We start from the raw sequence: 27,027 nt of genomic DNA on the forward strand, positions 1-27,027 counted from the left end.
TAGCTGCAAGCTGTTTTCAGTTTCCCCCAAGGACATACGGTTGTCAGGACTAGAAACTTGGGCTAAGTTTATACAAAGAATTTGGGATTCCCCTTTGCTGATTTTTCTTCCAGGGTCCCCCCTCTCTCTACAGTGGCTACTATTGCCTCAGGCTCCTTCCCCAGAAAGACTACAGACTTTCTTACTTGAGTTTTGGCCAACCCTAAGGCATCCTCTACTGCAACTGCAGCTGACCTCAAGACAAAGCCACAAAAATTAGTCCCTCACTCCATGCCTGTTGCCTGCTCTAATTTTCAATGCCTGTCCAAAGCCTACCTGCTTTTTGCATAGTCTCCCATGCCCTCAACTGTATGTTAAGAATTTTGTCCAGTTTGTAACCTTTATCTGTATAATAATCCATTTGTTAGGTTTGTTAGGTGCTTGATTCTCCAGGCTGGACACAGAACCTTAAGTAACAAGTTCAATAAGCCAAATTGTCATTGGAATTTCTCTTGACTAGTACAAATCTGTCTTTTGCACTCCTACTATCACCTTAATTCTGCTTTATTCTTCTTTATAAAACTTATCACTACCTGATGTATATATTTGTGTATGGTCTTTCCACTAAAATAAAAGCTCGATGAGAGTAGGATCTCTATCTTTTCTGCTGTGGTGTGGACTGAAAACCTTAGCACCCAGCAAAAAGGGGGAAATCAGGGAAGTGGGAAAGTGTGTGCACCAGGAGGGACCATCTCAGCAGGTAGGCTGATGCACAGCTGATCTTCCTTTTTAGACACTTCCTTGTGCTAGCCCTTTAAAGAACTCACTAGGCTAGTTATTGTGATTTTAACCACTGGGTGACGCTGCCCACTAAATTTCCTAAGATCTAGTCAGACTAGAACTGCTTTGCAGTGGCTGCAACCCCTTTTACCTTCCAGGACCTGGCTTAAAATGCCAGTTCCGCGGAGACATTTCCCTGCCCTGACCACCTGACTCACAGCCAGAAGGGCTCATCACATTGACTTCTGCACATCCCTCTGCCCACCTCCCAGGCCTTTGTGTGAATTTCATGAACAGACATTTAGTGAAGCCCGCTGGGGTGCAAAGGGTAAATTGGAAGTGGTGGTCCCTGCCCTCTGAGGGTCCGCTGGGGTCAAATACATGCATGGGATGTAATGGATTAACTTTTCCTCCTTTGCATCTAGGATGGTGCTAGTCATGTATCATCCTTGGGAGAACTGAGAACATAGTCACTCAAGTCATCTGTGTTCTGTGGTTCAGATGAGAAACCTGACATTACAGAGCCTGGAGGACAAGGCTCCTTCCTGGGAGGAATGCACGGAGGGAGGAGGGGAGTTCTGGGTGTGTGGTCAGCGGGGAGCTGTGCTAACTGTGCTCACAATCGACTTCTTGATCCTGTCATGACTCGGCTCCTTTTCTGCCAGCTACTCCTTCTCTTGTAATCAGCAACGTGGGTTCTGAGAACTGTCATCTTGCTTTACCAGTGAGAACCTGCTAGGCGCAAGCCTTTCTTTCTCTTGGAGGGGAGCCCGTAAGAATAGAATCTCTGCTGTGACATGAGATGAGGCCCGGTACCGGGCACTTCATGTATGTCAACTGATGTGATTCTCCTAATAACCTGCAACTGTGGGTGTTTAGTCTCTGTTTTGTAGAAAGGAAAGGTAAAGCTCAGAGAGGCTGAATACTTGGCATAACAGCACACAAACGTGATCCAAATTCTTTCATCTTAAAAAACCCTCTGTTAAGATCCTACTGCTTCTGCTTCTGCCCTAAATTTTGTTTTCCTTCACAGAAAGACTCTTAGAAGAGCTGCCTATGTAGAGTCCTGGTCCCTACTTCCACAATCCCCTCTTTTTCCTACTCTCTGCGGTTGGGCTTCTATCCTACCTTCCACTGGGAGTGTCTCACCAGCTCACTTCTCATTGAGGTCACTGTGACCTACATAGATCAAACCCAATGGCCATGTCCTGTTCTCCCTTTATCTCTTGGCAGCACTCATCACGTTTGCTATTCCCTCTTGAATACTTTTCTTCTCTTGGCTGTCAGATTGCCACACTCTCCTGATTTCCTGCAGTCTCACTGGCTACTCCTCCATTCCATTTATGTGCTACTTCTGCTCTGTTCTACTTCTAGATGTTTGAATGCCCCTGAGCTTGTTACTTATTACCCATTCTGTCCTTTTCCCAGCTGACTCCGGCTGTCCTATGGCTTTGTATCCCCAGCTTGAACTTCTGCTGGCATTCCAGACTCACATAGCCAGCTCCCTACCCAGCATGGCCACGTGGAGACCTAACAAGCGTCTCAGAATGAACATGGCCCAGACAGAACTCCTAATTCCACCGCCCAGCTTGCCTTTTCCGCAGACTTCCCTATTTCTATAAACTGTACCAACACGCACCTAGTTGCTTAAGCCCAGATCCTTCTCAGCATGTCTTTTCCCTTCTATCCGCCAAACAGCTCCTTAATCTGCTCACTTTCCTGTACCTCCACCCCTTCTCCCTGGTCCCAGCCACTGTTACCTATAGCCTGGACTGATGTAGGTGTGTCCTAACTGATTTCTCTTGTCCCCCAGTAATCCATGTACGCATAGCAGTCAGTGTTTTTTAAATATATAAGTCAGATGACCTTACTTGGCTGCTTAGTGGCTTCCCACCTCCCTTGAAATAAATTACACATTCCTTACTCTGGCTTATGAAGTCCTCCTGAGCTGCTTCTGTCTTTCTAGCTTCTCAAGCTGTTTTCCTTTTCATCCTCCATCCTCCAGCCACACTGCTCCCAAGTACCGAGCTGGTTCCTGCCCTGGGCTTTTACACTGGTTGTCCCCTCTCCCTGGTCCTCACGTGGCTGATTTGCTCCGATCACTTAGCTCTCAGGTTTGCATGTCACCTCCTCGGTGAGACCTTCCCTCGCCACTCCAGCTAAAGTCATGTCCCTGGCTCTCCTTCAGGAGGCTGTTACTGATCTGACAAATACCTGAGAGCTGCTTGGGGCTGTTTTCATTTCCCCAGTTCTACAGTCTAGGGGAATCCAAAGCACCCATAAGGCTTCTGTGAATCCCCCAGGACATAGTTCACATTTCCCAATCTCTAATTCCTTCTGCCAGGGGTGCTGGCCCTGTCTCACATCTGTGTCCACCTTGATGGTGACTGTCTCCCTCATCACTTTCCCCCAAACCACTGACATCAGGGATTCTGGGAGCTAAGTAATCAGAGTGTTTTGAAGGCTACAGGGAGCGGGGAGGCCCTGCTGTTCACTGCCTGCTCTCAGGCCCCTCTCTCTACTCTCCTCTGGCTCTCAAAGGCAAAACAGTCTTTCCTCTTGGTCCACACAGAGCAACTCAGCCCCTGCCCCTGAAGTCCTGGCTCCAGTCTGTCACCCCGCCCTGGGGGAGTTTTCTGCCTTGGCTGGGGTTATTGACACATTTTCTTAACAGGTTGTTTCCTCCATCAGAGGGATTCTTGTTTTAGCTGCAGAGAGAATTAACACTTTATCTTTATATATATTAAATATATTATATGTATAAAATATTTATCATATATTTAATATATAATGTAATAATATTATATATAGAAATATCTATATATAAATAATTAAACCATTTAAAAAATAATGCTTGTCCCAGACTCTGTGCCAGTGGTTGGGGACTGTCACCACAACCCTGAAGAAATTAGTTCCTTTTTGCAGATGAGGAAACAGAGCTCAAAGAGGTAAAGGCCATTGCTGATCAATACCAGGCTCTGGAGAGATTAGAGTCTCTTTCTGCATCTGCCCATTGCTTGTTCAAAGTCTTCTTGGCAGGAATCAGAGGAAAGCTGAGCGGAGGCCAGGCTCTCAGGATCCAGGCCATGGGAAAGGAGGCCCTCGGGTCTTGAGCTATTGCTCTTGCTGTCAGATGTACCCGATGTTCCCCATTCTCATACAAGCCTCAGGCTCGTGTCGGAGGGTTCTTTTACTTAAAATATGGACCCAGTTCTAATGGCAGATCTGCGGGTGGCTGGTAGTGTGTCCTCGGGCAAGTCAATCTCCTTTTCTGGACTTTAGTTCCCTTGTCTTTACAATCAGGGAAACTCCTTTCTGCCCTACAATGTATGGTCCTACAGTAAAGTCAGCTACTGGAATAATAAGGCTCATCCACTGAGCATTTACTTTGTGCTAACTATTCTTTTAATCCTTTCAACTTCAGGAGGCTGTTACTGATCTGACAAATACCGAAACTGAGACTTAGTATGTGTTAGCAGTTGCCCTGTGTCCTGTGGTAAGTGACAGAGTTGGGATCTGAACCTAGATTTGCCTGTCTGAATTTGGAGCCAGTGCTTTTAAGCTATTGCATTAACTGTGTCCCCCAAATACTAGTTTAGGCTGCCGACAACTCTCACTGGTCACTCACACACATGTGCATACACGTGGGTGCTCTCTTATGCAGAAATGCATGCTCATATAGCCCATTTCAGAAGGCCATTCTAAAGGCCAAATAATATTTCTTATAGGCCTGAGGACGCCTGATCATCTGGGTTGTGTTCTCATGGTATATTAGATGTCTGGGCAGAGAGGGGACAGTGCAGCCAGACCTCTTGCCAAACAGGTAAAATGCTGTTTATACTACCCAGAGTACTTCCTCATTTTCTTCTCTTGCTGTCCTGACCACTGGTTTCCCCTGTTGCTGTGTGTGCCCTCTGCCCACACTGAGCCAACCCTTTCTCTGACATAGGAGGGAAAACAACCCACTGTTACTATTCTAGGCCTTATTTTCTGCCCTCTCTCAATTAATCACCTACGTTCTACAAGGCAGACAGTCACGTAAGCTGTTAGGATGTAAAGCTGATGTGGGTGAGGTCTTCGCTTCAGGATAAGCAGGGCTGAGAGACCCCTGTGTGTGACAATGAGGAAGTCCTTTTTGGGGATGTGGTGTGTGATGTGTGAAGCTGGGCATCTATCTACCTTGAAAAGACTAGGAATAGCCCTCTTCAAAAACAACTGAATGCCCATGAGAAAAGTACTTCTGGTTCTGAACCATTAGGAGTTTCAGGCAAGTTTTATATTATTTGCTGGGATGGGGATTTGACTTTGTATACAGACTTTCAATTAGGTCTTCAGACTGACATCTCAACATTGAATTCTTCTGATGGACCAAAGAAAGAAAAATAATAACATTTCCATTCCAGCTTGCCAAGATCCTGGGCCTGGCTGTGCTTCCTGTTTTCAGCCCCTTCCTGTCCTGTAGGCCTTTGAACTCTGGTTCCCTGATATTGACCCTGGTGTTGGCTAAGGACTTTGAAACTTCCTGCTGCCTTGAGTGTACACACACTTGTTCTGGCCCCTGGGTCGATCTAAGCCCTACCACCTCTCCACGTCCACTCTGGCTTCTGCAAGCAAAGGTTTGGGCCTAACTACGTTATATTTGTTGGTGATTGTGCTGTCCCTGGGCAGTGAGCTCCTGGGGAGAGAAGACGGATCATACTGAGCTGTAACACCTCAGCTTTGATAACAGGAAGGGTGGAGAGAAATTCCTGGGTCAAGAAGCAGGACCTCCTAGTCCAAGAGATTCTAAAGCAGGTAGCACTGGCCTGCTGTAGAGGGCCAAGGGCAGGAAGCTCGTGGGTTAGAGCCTCAGGCCCTTACCTGCCTTTGAACCCCTGCCTGGCTGACATGGGTATTGATGGGTCATTGTGCAAATCAAAATGCTTTTGGTGCAAGTAACAGAAACCAAGACCTGCTAATTCTGGTTAATGTTAAGAAAAAGGGAATATTCAAATGTCTATTGATGGATAAGTGAACAAACAAAAATGTGGGAGATATCTACAATGAGATATTATTCAGCCTTAAGGGGGAATAAAGTCGGACACATGAGACAACATTAATCAACTCTGAAGACATTATGCTATGTGAAATAAACTGGTGGCTTAGGGTGGGACTAGAGGTCAACAGCTCCTGTTTTGTTTCAGCATTCTCTGTAGCCAGGCTGTCCAGGGGAAGACCAAATACTGAGGGATCAAGCAAAACTTGGTAGCGAGGGGAAAAATTGTTAGCATGTGCCTATTCCTACCCTGCCCTGCTAAGAAAGGTTTACATTTAAAGGAAAAGAATATTGTAGGGAAAAAAAGAAGTCTAGAGAAGGGATAAGGATAAAGTCAAGAGTTCTGTTGGCTCTTAATAAGTGAGAGGCCAGTAATAGTCTGGCTGTTGGAGGCTGTGGACATAATTATTTCGAATGGCTGGTGTATGGTGTGAGGTGTGGAACTGGAAGCAGTGCAATGAGAAGAATGTGAAATAATGTTTTTCTGTGTGTTAAGAATGTATCTCTGCCCACCTCCCTTAACTTTGGCATTTCTTCCAGAGAGTAAGAACATATTTGAAATACTTTTAATCATATCCTGGACCACTGGCCCACTTCTCTGAATGTGGCTGTCATTCATACTGCAAAGCTGCCCATGTTTTTGCAGGGTTATGCTTTTCTTTCCCAAACCTGGGTTTCTACTGAGGCCTACTGGTCATGGGGAGTTGAAGAGGTGGGGTTAGCCTTTGACTGATCTAATAGTAATAACTGGGGCCAGGTTCCTGGGGGGCAGCAAAGGTAGGTTGGGATCTTTGATGTAATCTTGGACCCATTTGTCTTTGGGGTTCGTGCAGATCTCTCGGTTCTTCTTGGTAACAAAGCTGTGGAGGCAGATGAAGTTAGACCATCATGGGCCATGGAGTCAGGTGGGGGTCCAGTCCACACTCCCCCACTTCTAGCTTATACAGGGCTTGCCTCATGCTCTTTACCACGTCCCTAGGCCTCCGCCACCCGTGTCTCCATGGAGAGCCTCCCCCTCTGGCCTCTTCTTCCAGCCCTTTCCCCCGACAGCCCAGATCCTCCAGCTAGGATTTCATCATGCCTGCCATTCATTGGGCCGTGCAGCTCCAAGTGGCAAAATCAAGAATTACATCCAGGCCTGTACTGAGAGAGTCAAAGCCCAAGCCTTTAACGGCTATTCCCCTGCCTCCAGCATGGAGACTTCTTGGTTCAGGGCATCCCAGTCCGGCTCCACGTTCCCCTTCCCTTTCCACAAAAATATCTACAGGGAAGTGCTTACATGATTGCTGGCAAGTAACAGTTGAGGGCCTTTCTGTATCCCACCACCAGTTTCTTTGGCAATACTTTCTCATGGTACTTCAGGCAGCAGGTGGACGGCGAGTTCACCGACTCAGGAATTCCTGAGGGAATCACATTGGAAGCTGGGACATGGAGGCAGAGAGGGAGCCATCGCTGCCCACCTCCATCTCCCACTGCATTCCACTCCTCTGATGGCAAAGCCATCTGTTAGAAGGGTCATATGATAGCTCGATGGGTAACAAAGAAAATGAAAAGATGAACTTCTTTGGGGGAAATAGCTGGAAAACCTTCAGCCTCTGAACTGAGTTTCAGCGAGTACAAATGACTCGGTTAGTCACATTTGCTGATGAACCAGGACTTGGCGCACATGTGTTGAGCTCATATTACCTTCTAGGCTCCACGGGGGTAAGAACATGAGGAAGACACAGTGACAACTCTTAAGTACCTTACAGCCTAGTCAGGGTGCAAAGGAGAAAGTGAAAAGATAAATACTACAACGTCGTTGGGGATAGAATTTGGCAAAGGTGCTATGGAAATAGAATGAGGGGCACCTAGCCCAGCATGGGTGGTTGGGGAAGACATCCCACAGCATGTGGGCCTGAGTTGATTCCCAACACACAAAAATGACGGGTAGGATTTAGATAAACAAAAGGGATGTATGATCTGAAAGAAAGAAATGTGTGAAGGTCTGAAGGTGCGGGAAACTCTGTGTGTCTGAGGAGAACTGAGTAGCTGCAGATGGAAACGAGAAGGAAAAAGGAATAAGGGATGAAACTGGAAAGAGGGCAGGGCCACCACACCTTCTGAGTGGGCGTAGGAGTCTGGACTCTCCTGGAGGCATTAGAGAGGCTGAGGCCAGGGAGGAGTGTGAGGTGGGCCAAAGAATTTGGGGCAGGAGGAAAAGTGTTCTGTTTAGTCTTTGGGGTCATACATCTTGAATTGAAACCTTGACTAAATGATTTGAGTCTTAGGCAAATTTCTTAATCTTTCTTGGTTTCCTCATCCATTAAATGAGGGTAAAAAGATGCTTCTGGCCTAGGGTCATAAAAGGATTAGCTGACAAGATGCTTGTAAAGCCCTTAACTCAGAGCCTGGCGCATAGAAAGGCTCAGTCCATGCTTGTCAGAATTAAGAGCAGATGGTAGTAACGGGCGCTCTTCTTGCCTGGAAATGGCTCTTTTCTCCTCTCTTCGACACTCACAGGAGGCTGGACTTAGTCTGTTGTTAGCACTGTTTCCCTTGAGCTCCCCTGACTACTCAGTTGGGGATACGGTATCACACAGGAATGCGGGCAAAGACCTCCCCCCATCCCCAAACCTGCAGAGTACAGATCCCCCCTGACTCCTTGCTTCCAGTTGGTGGCAACACTTGCAACATCTAGAGAGCAACATTTGGATGATCCATGCTTTGGGTGAACCATTTCCTCTTCCTCGAACCCATTGCACTGGTCTGCTTGACCTTCCTACTGAGTATTGTTGCACGTCCCAACCCACCAGATGAACCTGTGTACACAGTGACATTCATGACCCTGGTTCTCAAAGCAAAGTTTACAAAGACCAGGTGCATCCTCAGAGCGTGCGGGCATATTAAATCGTATGATGACCTTTGCACCTCCGAGTGTTTATACAGGCAGAGTCTGGCCCGACTATGTAGTCTGGGGAGAAAAGAGGAGCTGGGGCAGCGGAAAGCAGGCATATGGAAGGCCTCAGTGTCTTGGTCTCTTCCCTGTCCTCAGATCCTCATACATGATGGTGGAGGAAGGGGTAGGGAGTGGGTAAAACAAAGCTCCTTCTCCATAGGTTCCAAGCATCCCACAGCTCCAGAATCTTCCCAACCCCTTTCCTGTTTCTGCAGACTTCATTTTGACCTAGACTAGGGCATGGAAGTGGGGCCATGAAACCTCAAATGGCAAACTTGGGCATCCCATTGGGACTTTTGTTGGCTGCTCTGATAGTCCTGGCAGTCTGTGCCAGATGGTGCGAGGAAGCGGGGTTTGGTGGGCTTCCTGGCCCCAAGCCTCACCTCAGCCTGCCTCCCCGGCTCTCTTTGTCCCACTCCCAGAGCATCTACATCTCTTCTTGCCCACTTGCCTTGCTCTACCCTGCACTGCTTACGTTCATTACTGTCTCTTCTGTTAACTTCCCTGGCTCCTCCTAAACGGTCATTCCTGTTCTGTGTTCTCAGGACTCCCGACCCGACCTTGCTGCAGCTCCCTGGAGCTGCCTGACCCCAGAAGGATCTGGCCCACAGCGGGCTCTATGTACAAAGGGGAGAGTCTGAGGACAGCAGGGGAGGAGAGGCCCCTGGGGCTGGTGGCCTGACAGTGCTCTCGGCGTCCCCTCGCTGCCAGCTGCCCTGTCCCCTTTCTCATTCCTGCTCTAGAGGGACAGGTGCACTCACTGGGCTGGCTGTGAGAAGCGGCAGTGGTGAGGAGGAGAGTGAGGAGCAAGAGGGCAGCCGTGGAGACCGCCATCCTCCCCGCGGCGGCAGGTCACCTCGGGAGAGGGCTGAGCAGAGGGGTCCTCCTGGGGCTGGCTGTCCGCTCTCTGACCTCCCAGCTGTCTGGACTCTGACCACCTGAACGCTGGTAGAGGAGGAGAAACAACGGGCTTCCCTCCGTGTTTGCTGAAAGAGAGGGCGGTGGAGGGCGGGGCCTGGTGCCGAGCTGAAAGGGAGTGTGTGGCCAAGTGTGCACTGCCCAGTTTTACTTACTCCTCACCATGCTGAGGTGGAGATTATTATTCTCATCTTACAAAAGAGACCACTGGGGCCTAGAGAGGTGAAATGAATTGTTCAAAGACACATAGGTAGGAGGCAGATAGGCAGTCCTGGAAACCAGACCCGTTTCATCACCCTGTTCCCTGCCACCATCTCCATGCTGGGGAAGGGGAGGAGGGCAGGGCCTCTCTGGTTCCCCCAGCTGATTGCTCTTGGGCAGGGTAAACGTAAAGCAAGATAAGAGAGCACAGACTGAGCCAAGGATAGGCCTTAGTGACCTCTGCAAAGGATGTCCCCCCAACCCCAGTCCAAGGACACATGACTGAGTTCACGCTCTTTCATGTCACAGGTTATGTTACTAATACTTTGAAAAAACGATGTGCCTGATCCTTGGGTCCCCATTCGTTGCTGAGGTGTTTGGCTTATTTGGTGACGCTCTCATCGGGCCCTTTGGATATTGGACTCTGAACCAAGTTCAGGTTTAGTTGGCTGATCCCTCCCTGCAGGATGGGTTTATCCAACCTGCCCCCATGGCCAGTCACCGCCAACAGAGGGCGCTCCACCGCTGTGGGCCTGACAGCCTGTTCTGGTTCCCAGAGTTCGGCTTCTGCCCTCTGGCCTTGGCCAGGGCTGCAACGGCCCCTTAGCACCAGGTCTAAGGTGGTGAAGCTGTAGCTTTTTATGAGGGTGGGGAGGGCATGGATGTGGGGTGCCCTGCTGACCTTTGTTTATGGAGGAGAGAAAGTGTGAGGAAGCCCGGTTGTAACTTTAGTGTGTGGGCTTCCTCTTGGACCTGGTCTGTGGAAGGCTGGAGGCAAGGGGAGGGTGGCCTTAGTGTCTATACTGGCTGTGCTGTCCCTCTGAGTACACAGAGCTCCTCCTTGAACCCTGAGGATGGGTCCGAGAGCCACTGGGAACAGCTGGGTGTTATTCCTGGAGCATTGGCCTCCTCCTTATTCCTGCCTCATTCCGTATGTCCGTCCATCCATCCATCCATCCATCCATCCATCCATCCATCCATCCATCCATCCATCCATTTCCTGAGCACCTGGTATGGGCCAGGCTTTTTGCTAGACTTTGTGAGAACACAAAAGTGAATAAAACAATATAGTACAACCTGACATGTGTAAGTGGAGGGGGACAGATTGGATAAAACATGCCCGGGAGTCACTCTCACCCCAGGTGCTGGGAACAAAGCCTTGGGAGCTGCACAGAAAAAGAGTGATGGAGTTTGACTGCTACGGAGAGGTCTTTGAGGAGGTTTGCCTGCAAAAGCAGGTGGCAGTTCTTAGCTTTACACTTGGGAAGAGTCAGTGAAACATGTGCTGCTTAGCAGAGTGCTTGGGATATAGAAAGTGCTAAGAAAATGGTATCTGTTACTATTGTAGTTATTGTTGTGTAAAGTGGCCTTTACACTGAGCGTCTTTCTCACTTTCTGCTAGGCTTCCCGTTACCCTGGTCGCAGGCCTGACCTATGTTTTCGCACCAGCCTCTGGCCAGACTTCTGCAAAAGAAGGCTTGATGCTGAGGTGCAACCCTGGGCCCAGCTCCCCAGGGTCCTCAGTCCCCTGGTAAATGCAGTAGAAATGAATGAAGGCAGGGAGGGACATGGATGGCCTTTAATTCAGGGCTGGGTAGTGTCCCATGGGAGTCGGGGATGAGTCGGGTTATTAGCCTCTTCTCTCAGATTTCCAGCTCTGTCCTCTCTACTGCTTCTGGGCCTCTCCTTTCCCCTCCAGGTCCTGATGTAATCCTGGACCCAGTTATCACTGGGCTTGGCACAGACAGAATAGCCCTTTATGGTGATGAAGCTGTGGAGCAAGAGGGAGAAGGATCACAAACCTGGGGTCTAGCAGCTAGGAAGTGAAAGCCTGTCCTCTCGCCCTCACAGGTTCCTCGCCCATCTGCACTGTCTCCTTCCTTTGCTAGAGGCCTCAGGGCCCCTTGACCCTTCTAGCCTTGGTGTTCCACCCCTCCCCCGGAAAGTGCCCCATGCCTTCTCCCCCCTCCCCTAATGCCTACCCCGCCATGGGGTCAGCTTCTTCCTGGCCCCTGGGGGCCCCAGCCGGCCAAAAGCCCTCAGGTTGCCCCTTGGCTGCCTCTTTCCCTATCCGCACACCTGTGCCCTGGGGAGGTCCCCACACCGGGTTCCTCCCAGGCCACCACGACTGCCCCAGGCCCTGCTGGCTTCCCCCCACACAGCATAGTTGTAGTGCCACCTACATAATTCCGGGCTTGGGACACCGGCTGCTGGTCTCATAATAATCTTTAATCTGGTGACGCAGGATTGCTCGGGTAACGTAGGTGAAGCAGCAGTTGGCAGGGTGGTGAGGTCCTCCTGAGGAGACAGTGTGGAGGGGAGCTGAGATCCAGGCCTTATGGGGGCAGTACCTGGAGACAGGGCTGTGGAGAAGCTCGGTCCTCTGGCTCCTCTTTCCCTTCTCCCCCTGCAATCACCCTCCTTCCTGTTCTTCAACCCCTCCTAGAAAGGCTGGCTGACGACTTTCATCAGGATGGAGAGCCAGGTAGCCCAGGTCTTCTCAGTGAGCACACACCATCCCTGTGGGGCAGACTCAGAGATGCTCCAAACAGGAGGAATATTTGGAGGAAATTCCAATAAGGACTGGGATCCATGCCATTTGGGAATGCATGTCCCCTCCCCATCCCCCCATGCTGCCCGTGTCCTCTTTGGATCCATGTCTTGCAGAAAGGGAAGGATGCCCATCCTAAGGGCCAAGGTCAATGGCCAGGGAGTCAGGACACCCAGGTTCTAACCCCTCTCACCTTTGCTGGCTTTGTGCCTGTGACCTTATGCCCCTCTCGGTTTCCCAATCTGCCCATGGGGTCACTGGACTGGGTTGGGGGTTTTTACCTTGAACTTCTTGGGGCTCAGGGAGGTTCAGAGTCTGTCTCAGCACTGGTACATGTGAGAGTGGAGTCTTGGGTGTTCAATCTATGTAAGACTTTGCTTGAAGGAGAAGTTTGGTGATTTTAATTTATAAAAAAATCTCTGGATTAGGTGGTTTTTCAGTTATTTTCATTAGATTCTGGAATTTCATGTCTCTTATAGGAGGTGTAAGAGGTGTCAGTGAAATCATGCCCAGCTTGAATCCTAGAGGGAGCAGGAAGGGCTCTCAGAAGGAGGGCCCTGCAGAAAGAAACAAGGATGTGTCCTGTTGTGGAGTGATGGGGATGTGCACATTATGTGGCCGACCTGGACCAAAGCGTGAGTGTGCATCACGATGGCCTCAGAGGGCATCACTTGGGTGGAGAGTGCAAGACGTGGTCTTTTCTCCAGCGCCATGCTAGGAGCATCCTCACTGTCCCAGGAATGGAATGAGGGATCCCCTGGTCCTTGAGGCCCACTCCCACCATGTTCCTCTGAGCTGATGAACAACTTTTTAGAGAGGCAAACCAGACTGTCCAGATTACCATTAGCTTTAGGCTAGCCTTATTTTGACAACCCTCTTTGTTTCCCTCAGTTTATGCAAAGGAAATGAGGTAAAATTGAAGGGTGAGGAATCATTTCCGTTGTGTGTAAAAGTAGCTCATCCTAAGAAATAAGCTGAAACAAGGTGGCTTGTCTTGATCCCCCAACTCACACCTAAGCCCTGCTGTGCTCATGGGGTAGGGCTGACCCTGGAGGCGGGCCGGGCCCCCATCTCAGGAGGTAAATAGACAAAATGGCCTTGAGGGCTTCCAAACACTTCTCCTCAGCCTTCCTTGGGGTAAGGGGCGGGCCGTTCTTCTGCTTAACAGCAAAGAGAGATGGATTGTGGGAATGGAGGGGCAGGCTGGCCTCAATCCATTCCTTGGTGGGACGGGGAACTGGTCATGGGATGGGGGTAAGGATAAGACCAGTTCATGCAGCCACCAGCCTCCTTCTAGAGCCCCCTCCCCTTGCATCCCCAGCAACCTGCCTCCTACTTATTTCCCCACAGGGAGTGGATGGGCAAGAAGACACAGTGCTGCACTCACGTGGGGAGAGCTCCGTCTCGGACCACAGGGCCGCGGCGAGGTGGGGGGAGAGGAGGAGGAGGAGTGAGGAGGTGGCGGCGGCCTTGGGGACCTTCATCCTCCCGTCGGGCGAGCCGCTGCAGGAGGAGAGCTGGCCTGGCAGGGGCTCCTGAGGTTCTTGGGCTGAGGAAACATTGAGAAATGGTCATGGAGGGAAAATATTTTTTAAAATAAGGGAACTAAGATTTCAAAGGCAGTAGAAAGCAGCGGATGCCTCAGCAATTTCATATCCTGCACATTTGTTGAGGGTGGAGTGAAGAAAGTGTAGAGAGCCAAAATTTCAGGGAGGAAATTGCCTTCCATCCCCAGACGGAATCCATTTAACTCCTTTGATACAAGCCCTTCCTTAGGTGTAGACTGTGGGCACAGGCGCTGGGGAGCACGCCCTCAGACTTAGCAAAGATCTCAGGGCTGGGATGCGCCCTGTGCCTATTTCCAGTTCCAGGCCTAGACAAAGGCAGATGGGGACTGGAAATTCAGGATCTGTTTGTCTGGAGATCAGAGGAAACTTGGGTTATGGGGTGAGGTCTGGAGTATCCCGTGTCAGGTCTCACCAATCAGGGCTAGGAAATCCTCACTTAAACATTTAAGCAGAACCTTTGGCTCCCAGCCTCATGCCCATCCCTTCACCATACCCCGGGGTGAAGAAGCGCCATGATGCTCAGAAGATTATTTTGCAACATTGGGTAATGGTTTCCATATACACTAGCTACTGTCGCAAATGCTTTACGAATATGACCCCATTTAATCTTTATATATCAGCAGTTGAAGAGATTCAGACACAAATACCTTGCCCAAGCTTTTGGCAGTTGATAAGAGAAATCAGGGTTCAAACTCGTGCACTGCGGCTCAGTGGCTCAAGTCTCTGTTCTTAACCACTCTGCCCTGGAGAAACATGGGAGCTCCTTGTTTCCTTACTTGTTTCCTTACTTTAGCAGTTGCTAAAGATGTTCTGGCTGGCCTGGCTGCTCTACAAAGCCTTCAGTCTTAGCCCTTTCTGAGCTCAGGTAATGGATCCCCTTGGGACCTTCTCCTGGTTTCTGACTTTGATTACACAGAAGTTTGACGGGTACTTAGGAAATACCCAGTTCAGGGATGACTAGTAGGCTTCATTGACTAGGGATGGACTGGAACTCTGTATTGGAAATGTTCCTGAGGCTATGTCCTTGCACCTCAGGAGTGCTGTGACTGATGTGTGGTCTCTTATGGAGCAGCTTGCAGGCTGTGAATTTGCCATCTTTAGACTAGTCTAAACTGAATGTTTACTGAGGAGGAATTGAGGCTCCCGAAGGGCCAATGCATTGCTCATGTTTACAGAATGACTTGCAGAACAGATCCACCTCTGTAGACTCAGTCCAGTGGCCTGTACTATCTTCTTGTCAGGGGCACTTCCCCCATTCTGCTTGCTGTTTTTGTTAGAAGGCTGTATCTTCTCTTCTCTCCCGGACTCATCAGGGCAGGGCAGGGAACATCTGTTATTTATTTTTGCCCATTCACACAGATCCTAGCATATAGCAGGTGATCTATATATACATATTTTAGAAGAAGGATAAATAAATTAATTGAGCTCATCTAAGTGTGTATATCTCATAGGAAATGGCTGAATTCCCATGCTTCTGTGCTGACCAGCCTTTTATTAGAAATTTTCTGATTGGTTATCATCAATAACAACCATATTTAAACTGCTCAAATGAAATAACAGTTGCCATTAGGAACAATCTAAGGAAATAAGTTGTTTCTGGTGAAAATATCATATGGAAGGAAACAGTGTTTACTTTGTTTTCACAGAGGCTTAGCTTACCTGCCAAGTTGTTGCTAGGAGCCTTACAGGAAATTACTTTGTTTTTCAAGCAATTACTGAGTTCCTATCTACATTAGGCTATATATGCTAACTGCTATAATAAACAGCCTCTAAATCTCAGGGGGTTAATTAAATGAAAGTTTATTTCTTGCTCAAGTTACAGTTCAGTGTGGGTGAGCAGTGGATGAGGGTGTGTGTATCATGGAGGGCTGTTTCATGAGCCTATTCAGGAACTAAGGCTTCTTCTATCTGTGATGCCACCATTTTCAGTACAAGGCCTCCAAGTTTGCTACCAAGGGGAGAGGTAGAGGGGGATTGGGAGATTTTTATGGACTAGTTGTGGAAATGGTATAAATTACATTCACTTACACTCCAGGGCCAAACTGAAGACAGTTGGCTACAACTTAATGACAAAAGCATAAGAAATATAGCTCATCTGTGTGCCCAGGAGGAAAAGGGAATGAATATTTTTGCCATAGCATCCAATGCCAGATGCTGGACTGCTCTTGGAGCATGGGAATGAAGATGATCTTGACCTCAGAGGACTCTTAGCTTAAAGATAGACTCAAAAAAGTAATGAAAATTGCAGTACAGTGAGATGAATGGAATTTGGTAGCCACATAATTAGAGACCTTAAATATTCTGTTGCCAACTACTGAGTATGCAGCATCTATTGAAACAAATGTTAAAAATGTTTTTCAAAGCAATATATATACATTAATTTAAAAAAATCAAATAATACAGAATGGATGTGTGGGACATAAACTTTCCGAGTCTTTTTTTTTTTTTTTTTTTTTGCTTGTCTGAAGAAGTTATTATTCATCCCTCATACTTGATCGGTATTTTTTGCTGGGTATAGAATTCTACATTGTGAATATGAAAAACTTTTTTGAACTTTCATTTGTGGTGATCTGGTTTTTCTTCTGTCTAGAAGATTTTGGTATCTATTATGTATCCTTGTTTCCTTACTTTTTGGCACAAAAAGATGATCCAGTGTCATCTTATACTTTGCCCCAGCTCTGGAATCAGCCATTTCTCCAGTGAGTCCTGGTTCCCATTAGTGGAGAATGATTTTGAGAAGCCAAGAAATGGGTACCCATTGTTGAGGGAATGGTACTACTTTTAGGTCTGAGCTGTAAGTGGACAAAACAAGGAAATATATTAACATATATGCATAAGGGTATGTGTAAGTTTATATCTATTTCTATTATATTGTTTTCACATAATTATAGCAATTTCTGTATCATCTGTTTAGCTATATGAAAAACCATAAGTTTATCCAATACATTCAATTCCAAGTCAACCCCATAGAGTTCATTTTAATCTTCCCTTTCTATGTTTGCCTTCCTACTCTAGCAGAGAGAAACCTGACTCCATTAACCTCAATGTGTTTTCTTCTTTGCTCTGCGACCCTCTGGCTACACAGGTTGTGTTCTCGGCCCCACCCCCAGTGGCTTCAACCATGTGAGTTCTTCTGCCCAGCCCTGGCTGACACCTCAGTTAAGCCCCTTGGCCCACCCAAGAGAAAAGAGAATGAGCTATATAACTTTTAAAATCTTGTGAAATAGTAAAAATATGGATATTTCCATTTGCTATTTTATGCCTTGATGATTTCTATGCAGCTCTAGCCAGGTTTGTTGTTTTTACAACTTTTAAATACTTTTTTTTGTAGGTACTTTCCAAGATTCTCACTTGTAGAAATTCAAAATTGGTTGTCAGACTGCTATGTTTAAGCTTCCGCAGTTCTATGTTTCTTGTATAATTAAGCAACTTTGATAAACGTCATCATAAAAAAATCAAATATCAACACAAGTCAATAACTGGTCCATTTTGTTGTTTGTCCTTGAAAGGACAATACATCTTTTCAGCTCTTTGAAATTGTTTTTTGGTTATTAACTATGTGCTTCTTATAAAAGTTGCAAATGATGCTGAAGTTACAAAGTCAAGAATGAGAGTTTCTCCTCAAATTTCCACTCCACCCTGCAACCTGGGAACGTGTTAGTAATGTTTATTCTTTGGTCCCTCTCAATCCTACTGAATCAGAATTTTGGGGAGTGGGATCCAGCAATCTGTTTTAATAAGCCCTCTAGGTGATTCTTATGCAATGTTAAAGTTTCAGAATCCTGATCTATAGTGCAGCTTCTTAATTGGTGTGCTTTAATATACTGGTCTCTTTAGCCCTCGGGTAGCCTGACTGGGGCTTGGGGAGGCCTAAGCCCCAGGCCGGTTACCCTAATACAAACAACCTTATCATTTTAATCCAGTGTTGCATACTAGTTTAGAGATTTAGTGATGAATTAGATATGATTCCTGCACACAGATATATCTTATTCTTATTTTCAGTCTCCTCTCTACACTGAAGTATTTTTGAAGGGCAGGAATCTAGTTTGTTTTGTTCTCATGGTTTTCCTAATAACTACCACAGTGTATATCATAAAGTCATCACTCAATAACTATCTGTTTGATTGACAATAAATACCTCTTTCAGGATTGCAGAGAAAGGGATGTGGGCGCTCTGGCTGGGATAGTGAGGGAAGGTTTTGTGATGACCCCTAAACTGAACCTTGCTGGATGGGTTGAATTTTGCAGGAAAGAGTTGAGAGGAGGGGCACTGATGGCAGAAGTGCCACAGAAAGGCAGGAAACAAAAAGGAACATGCTGTTTTTGAGGAACTGCAAAAATAGAGCACACATGATGCAATCAAACTAGATATAACACGCCATCGCCCCTGCCAAGACTGCAAGGCCTGTGAGTGACCCGGTGCTTGGGCGGGAAGGAAAGTCATTCTTTCTCACTTGCCATCCCTTATTTTGGTTCAGCTGCCATTGTCATGACCCAAAGCCTCACTTAGGAGATCCCTGCCACCCACACTGTTCAGGTGGGCTGTGTTCTCCGTGTCATTCTACTGAGCTAACAACTTGGCCAGCCAGAGGACCTGGTGAAATCACACACATTCCCCTTAGTCCTAGCGCAGTTTTAACCCAGAACTCTTTGAGATTTTCACCAAGTCTCTGAAACAAAATCTCTACAAAAGAGCTGAAAGTCACTGTTTGTCATCACTTAGTCATATATTCCAGGGCTCAGTGGGCTGGTGTTAATGCCAAGTTTCTGAATTCAATAGAACACAGTGCAGTAATGAGAGCAAGGGGAAAGATTAGAAATGGGTCCAAATATAGGCCAGAGCCGTGAACCTCTATGCGTGCCTCTTTCACCTCCCAAACTGCATTAAAGTGACAGGAGAAATATGAAAATAAAAATAAATTTTCAACCATAAGAAGAAAAGAAAGGAAATCCTGTTATTTGCAATATGGGTGGATCTAGAGGGTACTATGCCCAGTGAAATAAGCCAGGCGGAGAAAGACAAATACCATATGATTTCACTTACTTATGAAATATAAAAATAAAGCAAAACAGAATTAGACTCATAGACACTGAAAAGTGACTAGTGGTTACCAAGGGGGAGGGTAATAGTCGGGGGTAGGGGGAATGAGGGGGACTGTTGAGCCACAGTGATGTGTATATATAATAAAATAAAATAAAAATTTCATAGTAGCATAGGGAATCAGAAAAGATAACATTAGCTGACCATGAAATGAACAACTTCTGTTCTGTAGAAAGGAAACTGTTCATGTATCAGTTTGATGGCAAAACAAGAAGGCTGAAAAATCTATAGCTTCATACAGGTGAGGGAGAAGATCATTGGAAATATGTTTCCTCAGCAGGACTCTGGGAAACACAAAGCTCAGAGTCCGTGGACATTGGGAGAAGAAGTGGGTTGAGGGAACAAGCTTTCACCTTGTTAGTCCTCATTTCAGCACAGCCAGGGGCAGGGTTTGCCCCAGGATAAGGCTACAAGAACAGCTCTCCAAATAAAGAAGGTTGTCTGTTGTGAGAGTCTTCCAGCGGGGACAACAGGCCAGAGAGAGAACTGGGCCCTGGATGACATCTGGTCAAAGGCAAGAAGGCCTTCCTTGCCCCACCCCGAGGACGAAGCTCTTGGGGCACCCAGTGAAAGCCTGAGCAGCCCCACTCCTCTTTCCTCCTCACCCACCAGAGCTAGGGCCCCTATAATCAAAATTTGCACTCGAAGTCAGGGAACTAGGTATTTCTGCTTGTGCTGAGAAAAAAGAAAGGCATCCTTGAAGAGATGAAATATCCTAGGGCACTTTTCCTTCCCCCAGTCCACCAGCTGGCTGCCCACTGGTTACCCCCACCTCCTAAAGGGGTATCTCCCACTGAGGTCCTAGGACCACCTGCCTTAGAATCACCTGGAATGCTTATTTTTCCTCTTTTCCCCAATAATTTCCTGCCCATCCCTCCACTCCCACATGATGGAGTAAAAGAAAAATTTCTAACCTGTAGTCAAACATTTAAAGATCAGCTATTTTAGTAGGGAGGATAAGATAACACATTCTGTGAATTTGTGTTTAATCTCTTTGGAGTTTTAATTCCCAGCTTTAATCACTGTTTTAGGATTTTTTTCTAATAGTGATTTATTATTATAAAGGATATGTATACTTATCAGTTTTTTCCCATTGATTTTTATGGTAAATCACCCAAAAAGTAAACATAGGTTTTGAACAGTTTTTTTTCTGAATTAAAAAGTGTTTTCTTGTCATTTAGAATTCAGTGATTTCTTCTGAATTTTGAGACAGTTGACCAAAGTTTACTAATTATAAGTGTATATGCTTTAATAGGTATGAATGCAAAATTGATATTAACACCAGCTTTAGAGGTTTTTCTTAATGTCCTTTAACTTTAAAGAAGACACCTTTTAGGAAGTTATATATGTTAAGGAAAAACATCCAAAACATAGAAATAAGGCAGAAGGATGACTGTATTTTCATCATATTGGAACGTTGTCTAAAAGGTCCACCCTAGGATTTTTTAAATATGTAGAGAGAATGTACTTTTGATTGCTGTTTTATTTACTATTGATCAGGCCCCAGACTTTGTGAAATTACATGTTTGCTTGTAGTTTTTTTATATAGTACAGATACAAATGATTTTTGTCTAGGAGAAACCATAATCCCCCAAGTTACAGTTTTATTGTTTTACAGGATATTAATCTGTTTTTCTGTAACTTAGCAAAATTTCAGAATGCCATCCACAATGAATGTTCCTCAAATGATCTCTGTCCTCAGATGATCTTTGGATCGGTTTTATGGTTCCCTCATTCCCAGGGTTAAGTCGATTTTTGACACATACTCAGTCTTTTAAAAAGTTATGCTATGATGTTCCATCTTGAAAAAAAGAAACCCCACAAATCCAAGGTCCAACAATTCCTACAGTTTCTTTTTTCTCTTAAAATTCAAGTGAAGTTAGAGTGGATACTCTTTATTAATGCATTGCTATTATAACCAAACAGAACAGTAATTGCTGCTTTTTAAAAAGTAATCCAGGTTAAGAAACTCCCAGGAGGTAGTTGGGGCAAGGAAGGTGGAGGTGGGGTGGCTGGCACCTACATCTCTTCTCAAGCAAGGTTCATTTTTCTCAGCCCCTTGGTCCCTTGGGTCGGCTGCAGGTACCTTATGCAGGACTGAACTCGCTCATCTCTGGGGTTGGCACAGACTTTCTGCCTCCTCTTGGTGAAGAAGCTGGGGGCAAGGCAGAGAAAGATTACAAACCGGGGAGGGCTGCAAATGGGGATAGGGGCCTCATCCTCCCTGCCCCTCGGATTCCCCGCTCAGGCCAGCCTGCTCATTCCTTTCTCTGCTGTAGGAGCTTGGGCGTCTCCTCTCCAAGACCCTCCCTCAGCCTCTGGGACTCCCTTAGTGACTCCTGGGCCTTTCCTTCCCTCTTCACTGGAGAATCTCATTCCTGGTGCCCTGCAGGATCCTAATGAGGACACAAGCCTCCTCTGACCTGGCAGGATCCAGAAGGTGGGACTTTTCCAGATTCCTATCCCTCAGGTCCTCCTGTCCCAAGATGTGGCCAGTGAGCTGGGCACTTACATGACAGCAGGCATGGAGCACTCACTGCTTGTTACATAATAATCTTGCATGAATACACATCGGATATTTCGTGTGGTGTAGGAGACGCAGCAGTCAGTGGGACGGTGAAAGCCTGCAGCAAGAGGAAGGGCCATTTAAGGACTGAGTCTTTTTTTGAGGAAAGCTAGATCCTTTCCCCCTTTCCTTCAAAGTACTGGGGAGGGTGAAGAGGCAATGACTCAAGAGCGGTGCTTTGCTTCTCTGCCAGCACTTGCTGGCATCTCCTTGCTTCTCTCTCCCCAGGGTTGAGATGCATGTCTGAGGGCACCCAGGCAGGGCCACAGCACAGACCATTTCTCACAGATGAGGAAGGATCAGATGCCCGCAGGGGGCATCAGAGAGCACCCACTGCCCCGAGTGAGCCGACTGGACAGCCAGGTGGAACAGAGGTCATTTATAGGGGAGGGACCCACGACCCAGGGTGCTCTTTCTTGGAGATGTTCACCATGCTTGGGACCCTCCCCCTGTCCTCCTGCCCACCCTGTAAATAAGGTGGATTGAAGCCATGGAGCAGATCTGTTTCCCCTGGCTGCTTGTAAATATATGCTGTAATGACGTACTTACTTTCCGTATGCATTGATGGTTCAAATGGATGCATGTCTACCAGGGATTCTATTGGGGAGAAACAGACAAAGAAGGAGAGAAATCACCTGAAGGAAGCATGGTCTCAGCTTGTACACCTGCCTCATTTCTTCCCTCCATCCTCTGCCAGGGAGGTACTACTGGACACCCTCCGGGTTCTAGGCCTGCCTCCAGGCCAGTTTTTTCTGTTAAGACCTTGAGATTTTTCAGGGAATTTAAAAAAATATTTGAGACATGAAAGCCTTCTACTGACTTTGAAACACAAAAAGCACACTATAAATCCAACATGAATAAATCAATTGAATAGCTACATAATGTGATACAGTCCACAGTGCTTTCTATACATTTCTGGAATCCACAAGGCTCAGGAAACAGAAAAATTTTACGTTAACTGACTTGAAGGCACAATGTCACCCAAAGCAAAGTGCGGCTACTTATAGTCTTTATTTATTTCATTAGTGTGAATATTTGTATGTGTTTGCTGCAGAAATATTACTGTGTTTGATTAAAGTATGCCCCTCAGACTTTGACAGGGATGTTAAGCAACATCCATGTATGTGTCACCTTTTAAAAGATGTAATTTTTTTGAAAATGTGGTAATATATAAATAAAAAATTCACAATTTTAACCATTTTGAAGTTTACAGTTCAGTAGCATTAACTATGTTTACATATTGCACAACCATAACACAATCCATCCACTGAAATTTTTTCAAAAATTTTGTATGTTGCAAAACCAAAATGCTGCATTAAGCGTAACTCCCCAACCCCCAGGCTACCACCATTCTACTTTCTGTCTCTGAATTTGACTACTCTAAGTACCTCCTAGGAGTGGAATCATACAGTATTTGCCCTTTGTTCCTGGCTTGTATCATTTGATTGTAATGTTTTCAATGTTCATTTTTGTAGCATGTGTCAGAATTTCCTTCTTTTTTAAGACTGAATAATATTTCACTGTATATATGTATATCTACCCTGTTTTGTCATCCATTTGTTTGTCAACAAACACTTGGGTTGCTTCTGCCTTTCATAATGCTCCTATTAGCATGCGTGTGCAAATATCTCTTCATGTACTTGCTTCCAGTTCTTTGGGTATATATCCAGAAGTGGAATTGCTGGGTTAGATTATATTACCTTTCTAAACCTGAAAAATTCTGCATTCCAAAATACATCTATCCCCCAAAGTTTTGGATAAAGGATTGTGGAACTGCATTATGCTAATTAGGCAAACACAGCTAAACTCTTAGCTCATTTCTTATATAGTCACATGTGAATTATAGTTAATGAAGCATGTGTGCACCTGATATGCTTGATATGATGAAGGGGGCTTGCAAAAAGAAGTCTAAAATAGCCTTATCTTTCCATACCAGCTTCCTAACCAGCCTGTATCCTAACTCCACTGCTTACTAGCTGGTGATCTTGAGCAGGTTATCTACGATTACTGTGCCTTGGTTTCCTTAATAGAAAAATTAGGATAATAACAATAATATGCAAAAGTAATAAGTTGCTGATAGTCTACAGGGTTGTTAGGAGGATCCTACATATTGATATCTATAAGACATTTAGCACAGTGTCTGCTTGCACACAGGAGGTACTAGATATTTGTTAAATAAATAAATAGAATAGTTAGGTGGATTTGGTGAGTCCTTGCCTGACTTGTCCGATTTCCTCTTCAAAATGATATTTTTACCTTAGGTGGTATGTAAGAGCTCTAACATTATAGAATTCTATACTTTCTACAAATGTATAATTCTTTTGATCTAGCATTTAACAGTCCTATGCCCATTATGAGAAGGTATCAAATAATTCTGGCCATTAAAAGGGAGAGAATTGTTTCCCCAAGTCATCTGTATACAGTTTCCCCCCAGGACCAAAGGCTTCAGGGAGAGGTCTCTACCCTACCACTACTGCTTTTAAACAAGTACCAAGTTAGCATCCATGTCTGGGAGGGGGCGCAGTCACAGAGGGCAGAGGTGTCCCTCTGTGTCTCCTCCCTGGACCATGGATTACTACAGACCTTGTCACCAGTGAAATGGCTCACTGAACTCACCACGAATGATCTGGGCCTGGGATCCAAGCGCAGCAGCGAAAACGAGGAAGAAGGCAGCTGTGGAGATCTTCATTTTCCCAGGGTGTGGGTGGAGCTGGCCTGAGGACTCCTGAGCTCGCTACTCCCTCACTCACTGGGATCCCGGCTTTGCCCTTGTATTTATAAGAGGAGGAGGATCAGGAAGTTACAGGGCAGAGGTTCAGAACGCTGTTCTTTGTCTCTACAATAGGCAACATGCTATTTCTAAGTAAAGGGAACAAGGCTTGGGAATGCAAGAGGAAGCAGAGGGCCGAGATGGCTTGGGGCTTTCCCAATTGCCCTGTGGATACCAGAGGGTGACACAGAGGGTGACTTGTCTCTAGTATCATTGGATCCTCTGAATCTGAGGTTTTTCCTCAGGAGGTAGCCTCCTTGAAGTGCACACACAGCCTACTCTCAGGGGTGACCACCAGAGGGAATGCAATAGCGTGTCAGCCAGGCCGTGGCAGTCCTCCTGTGGCACCTTGATCCTTATCCTTGACTCCTCTCTCATTTCATACCCCATATCCAACCCATTGCTAAATACTGTTGGCTCTACTTCCAAAAATATGTCCAGAATCTTATTATTCCTGACCGCTTCCACCACTCTTTCTACCTGGTCTGAGCCACCCTTGTTTCTCGCTGGGATTCTTGCAAAAGCCCCTACCTGGTCTGCTTATTTAGCCTAGCCCCTCTTCAGTTCATTCGCAACACTGCAGCCATGGTGATCCTGTGAAAATACAAAACATGTCAGGTCAGTCCTGTTCACAGTCCTCCCACAGTTTTTCAATCCCACTCAATGAAAAGCCCAATCCTTATAATAACATATAAACCCTGGTGTGATCTGGTCCCTGAAAGCTCTTTGTGCCCCTGTCTCTGCACTCTTCCCCTTACTCATTTTGCTTTGGTCACAGAGGCTGGCTCAGAGACCTCTGTTTCCCCTGCCTGCATCACTCTTCCATCAAACATCTATATTACTTTCTCCCTAACTTTCAGATCTTTTACTCAAATGTTATCTTTTTAGTAAGCCTTTCTGGGACACTCTCTCTAAAATTATAACCTCCCCCTGCCCAAATTTCTTCTGACATGGGGTCTCCCAATGGATTACTGCCCTGGGCCCTGTAAATGTCAGGGACAGGACTGACCAGGACCCACAGACACAGGATGGCTAGTGAGGGACTCCCTGGGCTATGCCACCTGGAACATGTCCTGACTGTGAATATCTGTGATTGGAAATAATCTATGTAAGCCTCTCCTTTCCCTGAGCATGATCATGAACAGCCTTTCTTTTTTATTCATTGATTAAGTATCATTGATATACAATCTTATAATGATTTCATATAAACAACACAGTGGTTTCAACATTCACCCATATTATCAAGTCCTCACCCCCTCTATTGCAGTCACTGTCTATCAGCATAATAAGATGTTAAAGAGTCATTGCTTGTTTTCTTGCTGTACAACCTACCCTACCCCATAATCTACCTATACTGTGATTGCAAATTATAGTGCCCCTTAATCCTCTTCTCCATCCTTCCCTCTCTCAGCCTCCACCCCTCCCCCTTTGGTAACCAGTAGTCCCTTTTGGGAGTCTGGGAGTCCACTACTATTTTGTTCCTTCAGTTTTGCTTTTGTTTTTATATTCCACAAATGAGTGAAATCATTTGGTACTTGTCTTTCTCTGCATCGCTCATTTCGCTGAGCATAATACTCTCTAGCTCCATTCATATTGTTGCAAATGGGAGGATTTTTCTTTTCTTTTTATGGCTGAATAATATTCCATTGCGTGTATGTATGCCACATCTTCTTTATCCATTCATCTACTGCTGGACACTTAGGTTGCTTCTATATTCTGGCTATTATAAATAGTGCAGTGATAAACATAGGGGTGCATATGTCTTTTTGAATCATGGATCTTGTTTTCTTTGGGTAAATTCCTAGGAGTGGAATTCCTGGGTCAAATGGTATTTCTAATTTTAATTTTTTGAGGAATCCCCATACTGCTTTCCACAGCAGTTGTACCAATTTACATTCCCACCAGCAGTGTAGGAGGGTTCCCCTTTCTCTGCATCCTTGCCAGCATTTGTTGTTCCTAACTAGTGTGAGGTGATATCTTGTTGTGGTTTTAATTTTTATTTCCTGATGATTAACAATGTGGAACACCTTTTCATGTGCCAAACAGCCTTTCTTTTTAAGTAGTGATGAGATGGGGCCCAGATCCTCCCTAAAGAAACAAAACAAATCCAAACAATAATATTCCCTTAAGGAATCCTACAGCTAAAATCTGTACTATATTGCAGAACTGAAACTGCTCTGTGGTCACAAATGGGTGGGGTCCCTTAGATATCAACTGACCATTTCCTAGAAGCATTGGTCAAATAAAGAGGTTTCAGTTTTGCACTGTGCATTTCTCCTAACTCTAGCATGACTATCAGACATTAGGTCTTGAATTAAAGATTTAATTTATTCCTTCCTTTGGTAGATAATTAACAAAAATGGCTGCAGTAGTTCCTCCCACTCAGTATGCATGCACTCTGAAAGGCCCTTTGCATACTGACTCTGGTCTTGGTTATGTGACTGATCTAGCAAATCGTACAATAGAAAATGTGATACGAACAGAGACCTGAAAAGTGCTGGCATTTTTCACTGCCCTGAAAATCCTCTGTGCTCCACCTATTCATCTCTCCACTTCCTCCAACCTCTGGCAACCACTGATCTTTTCACCATCTCCATGGCTGTGCCTTCTCCAGAGGGTC

General features: G+C 46.0%; 2 protein-coding genes across 2 annotated transcripts; both read right to left on the reverse strand.

Annotated features, from left to right (window-relative positions):
• Nucleotides 1-5,013: 5,013 nt before the first annotated feature.
• Nucleotides 5,014-9,695, reverse strand: CCL16 (C-C motif chemokine ligand 16). The gene is made up of 3 exons (XM_017676902.3): nucleotides 9,494-9,695; nucleotides 7,074-7,194; nucleotides 5,014-6,654 (listed from the first exon to the last, which is right to left on the reverse strand). Exons 1-3 carry the CDS (start codon nucleotides 9,564-9,566, stop codon nucleotides 6,513-6,515), a joined length of 336 nt encoding a protein of 111 aa, XP_017532391.2. The 5' UTR covers nucleotides 9,567-9,695; the 3' UTR covers nucleotides 5,014-6,512.
• Nucleotides 9,696-20,950: 11,255 nt separating this feature from the next.
• On the reverse strand, nucleotides 20,951-24,414 carry CCL15 (C-C motif chemokine ligand 15). The gene is made up of 4 exons (XM_017676901.3): nucleotides 24,254-24,414; nucleotides 22,187-22,234; nucleotides 21,584-21,695; nucleotides 20,951-21,226 (listed from the first exon to the last, which is right to left on the reverse strand). Exons 1-4 carry the CDS (start codon nucleotides 24,324-24,326, stop codon nucleotides 21,103-21,105), a joined length of 357 nt encoding a protein of 118 aa, XP_017532390.1. The 5' UTR covers nucleotides 24,327-24,414; the 3' UTR covers nucleotides 20,951-21,102.
• Nucleotides 24,415-27,027: the final 2,613 nt, after the last annotated feature.

Source organism: Manis javanica, chromosome 4, assembly GCF_040802235.1.
Source record: "Manis javanica isolate MJ-LG chromosome 4, MJ_LKY, whole genome shotgun sequence".
Classification (NCBI taxonomy): Eukaryota; Metazoa; Chordata; class Mammalia; order Pholidota; family Manidae; genus Manis; species Manis javanica.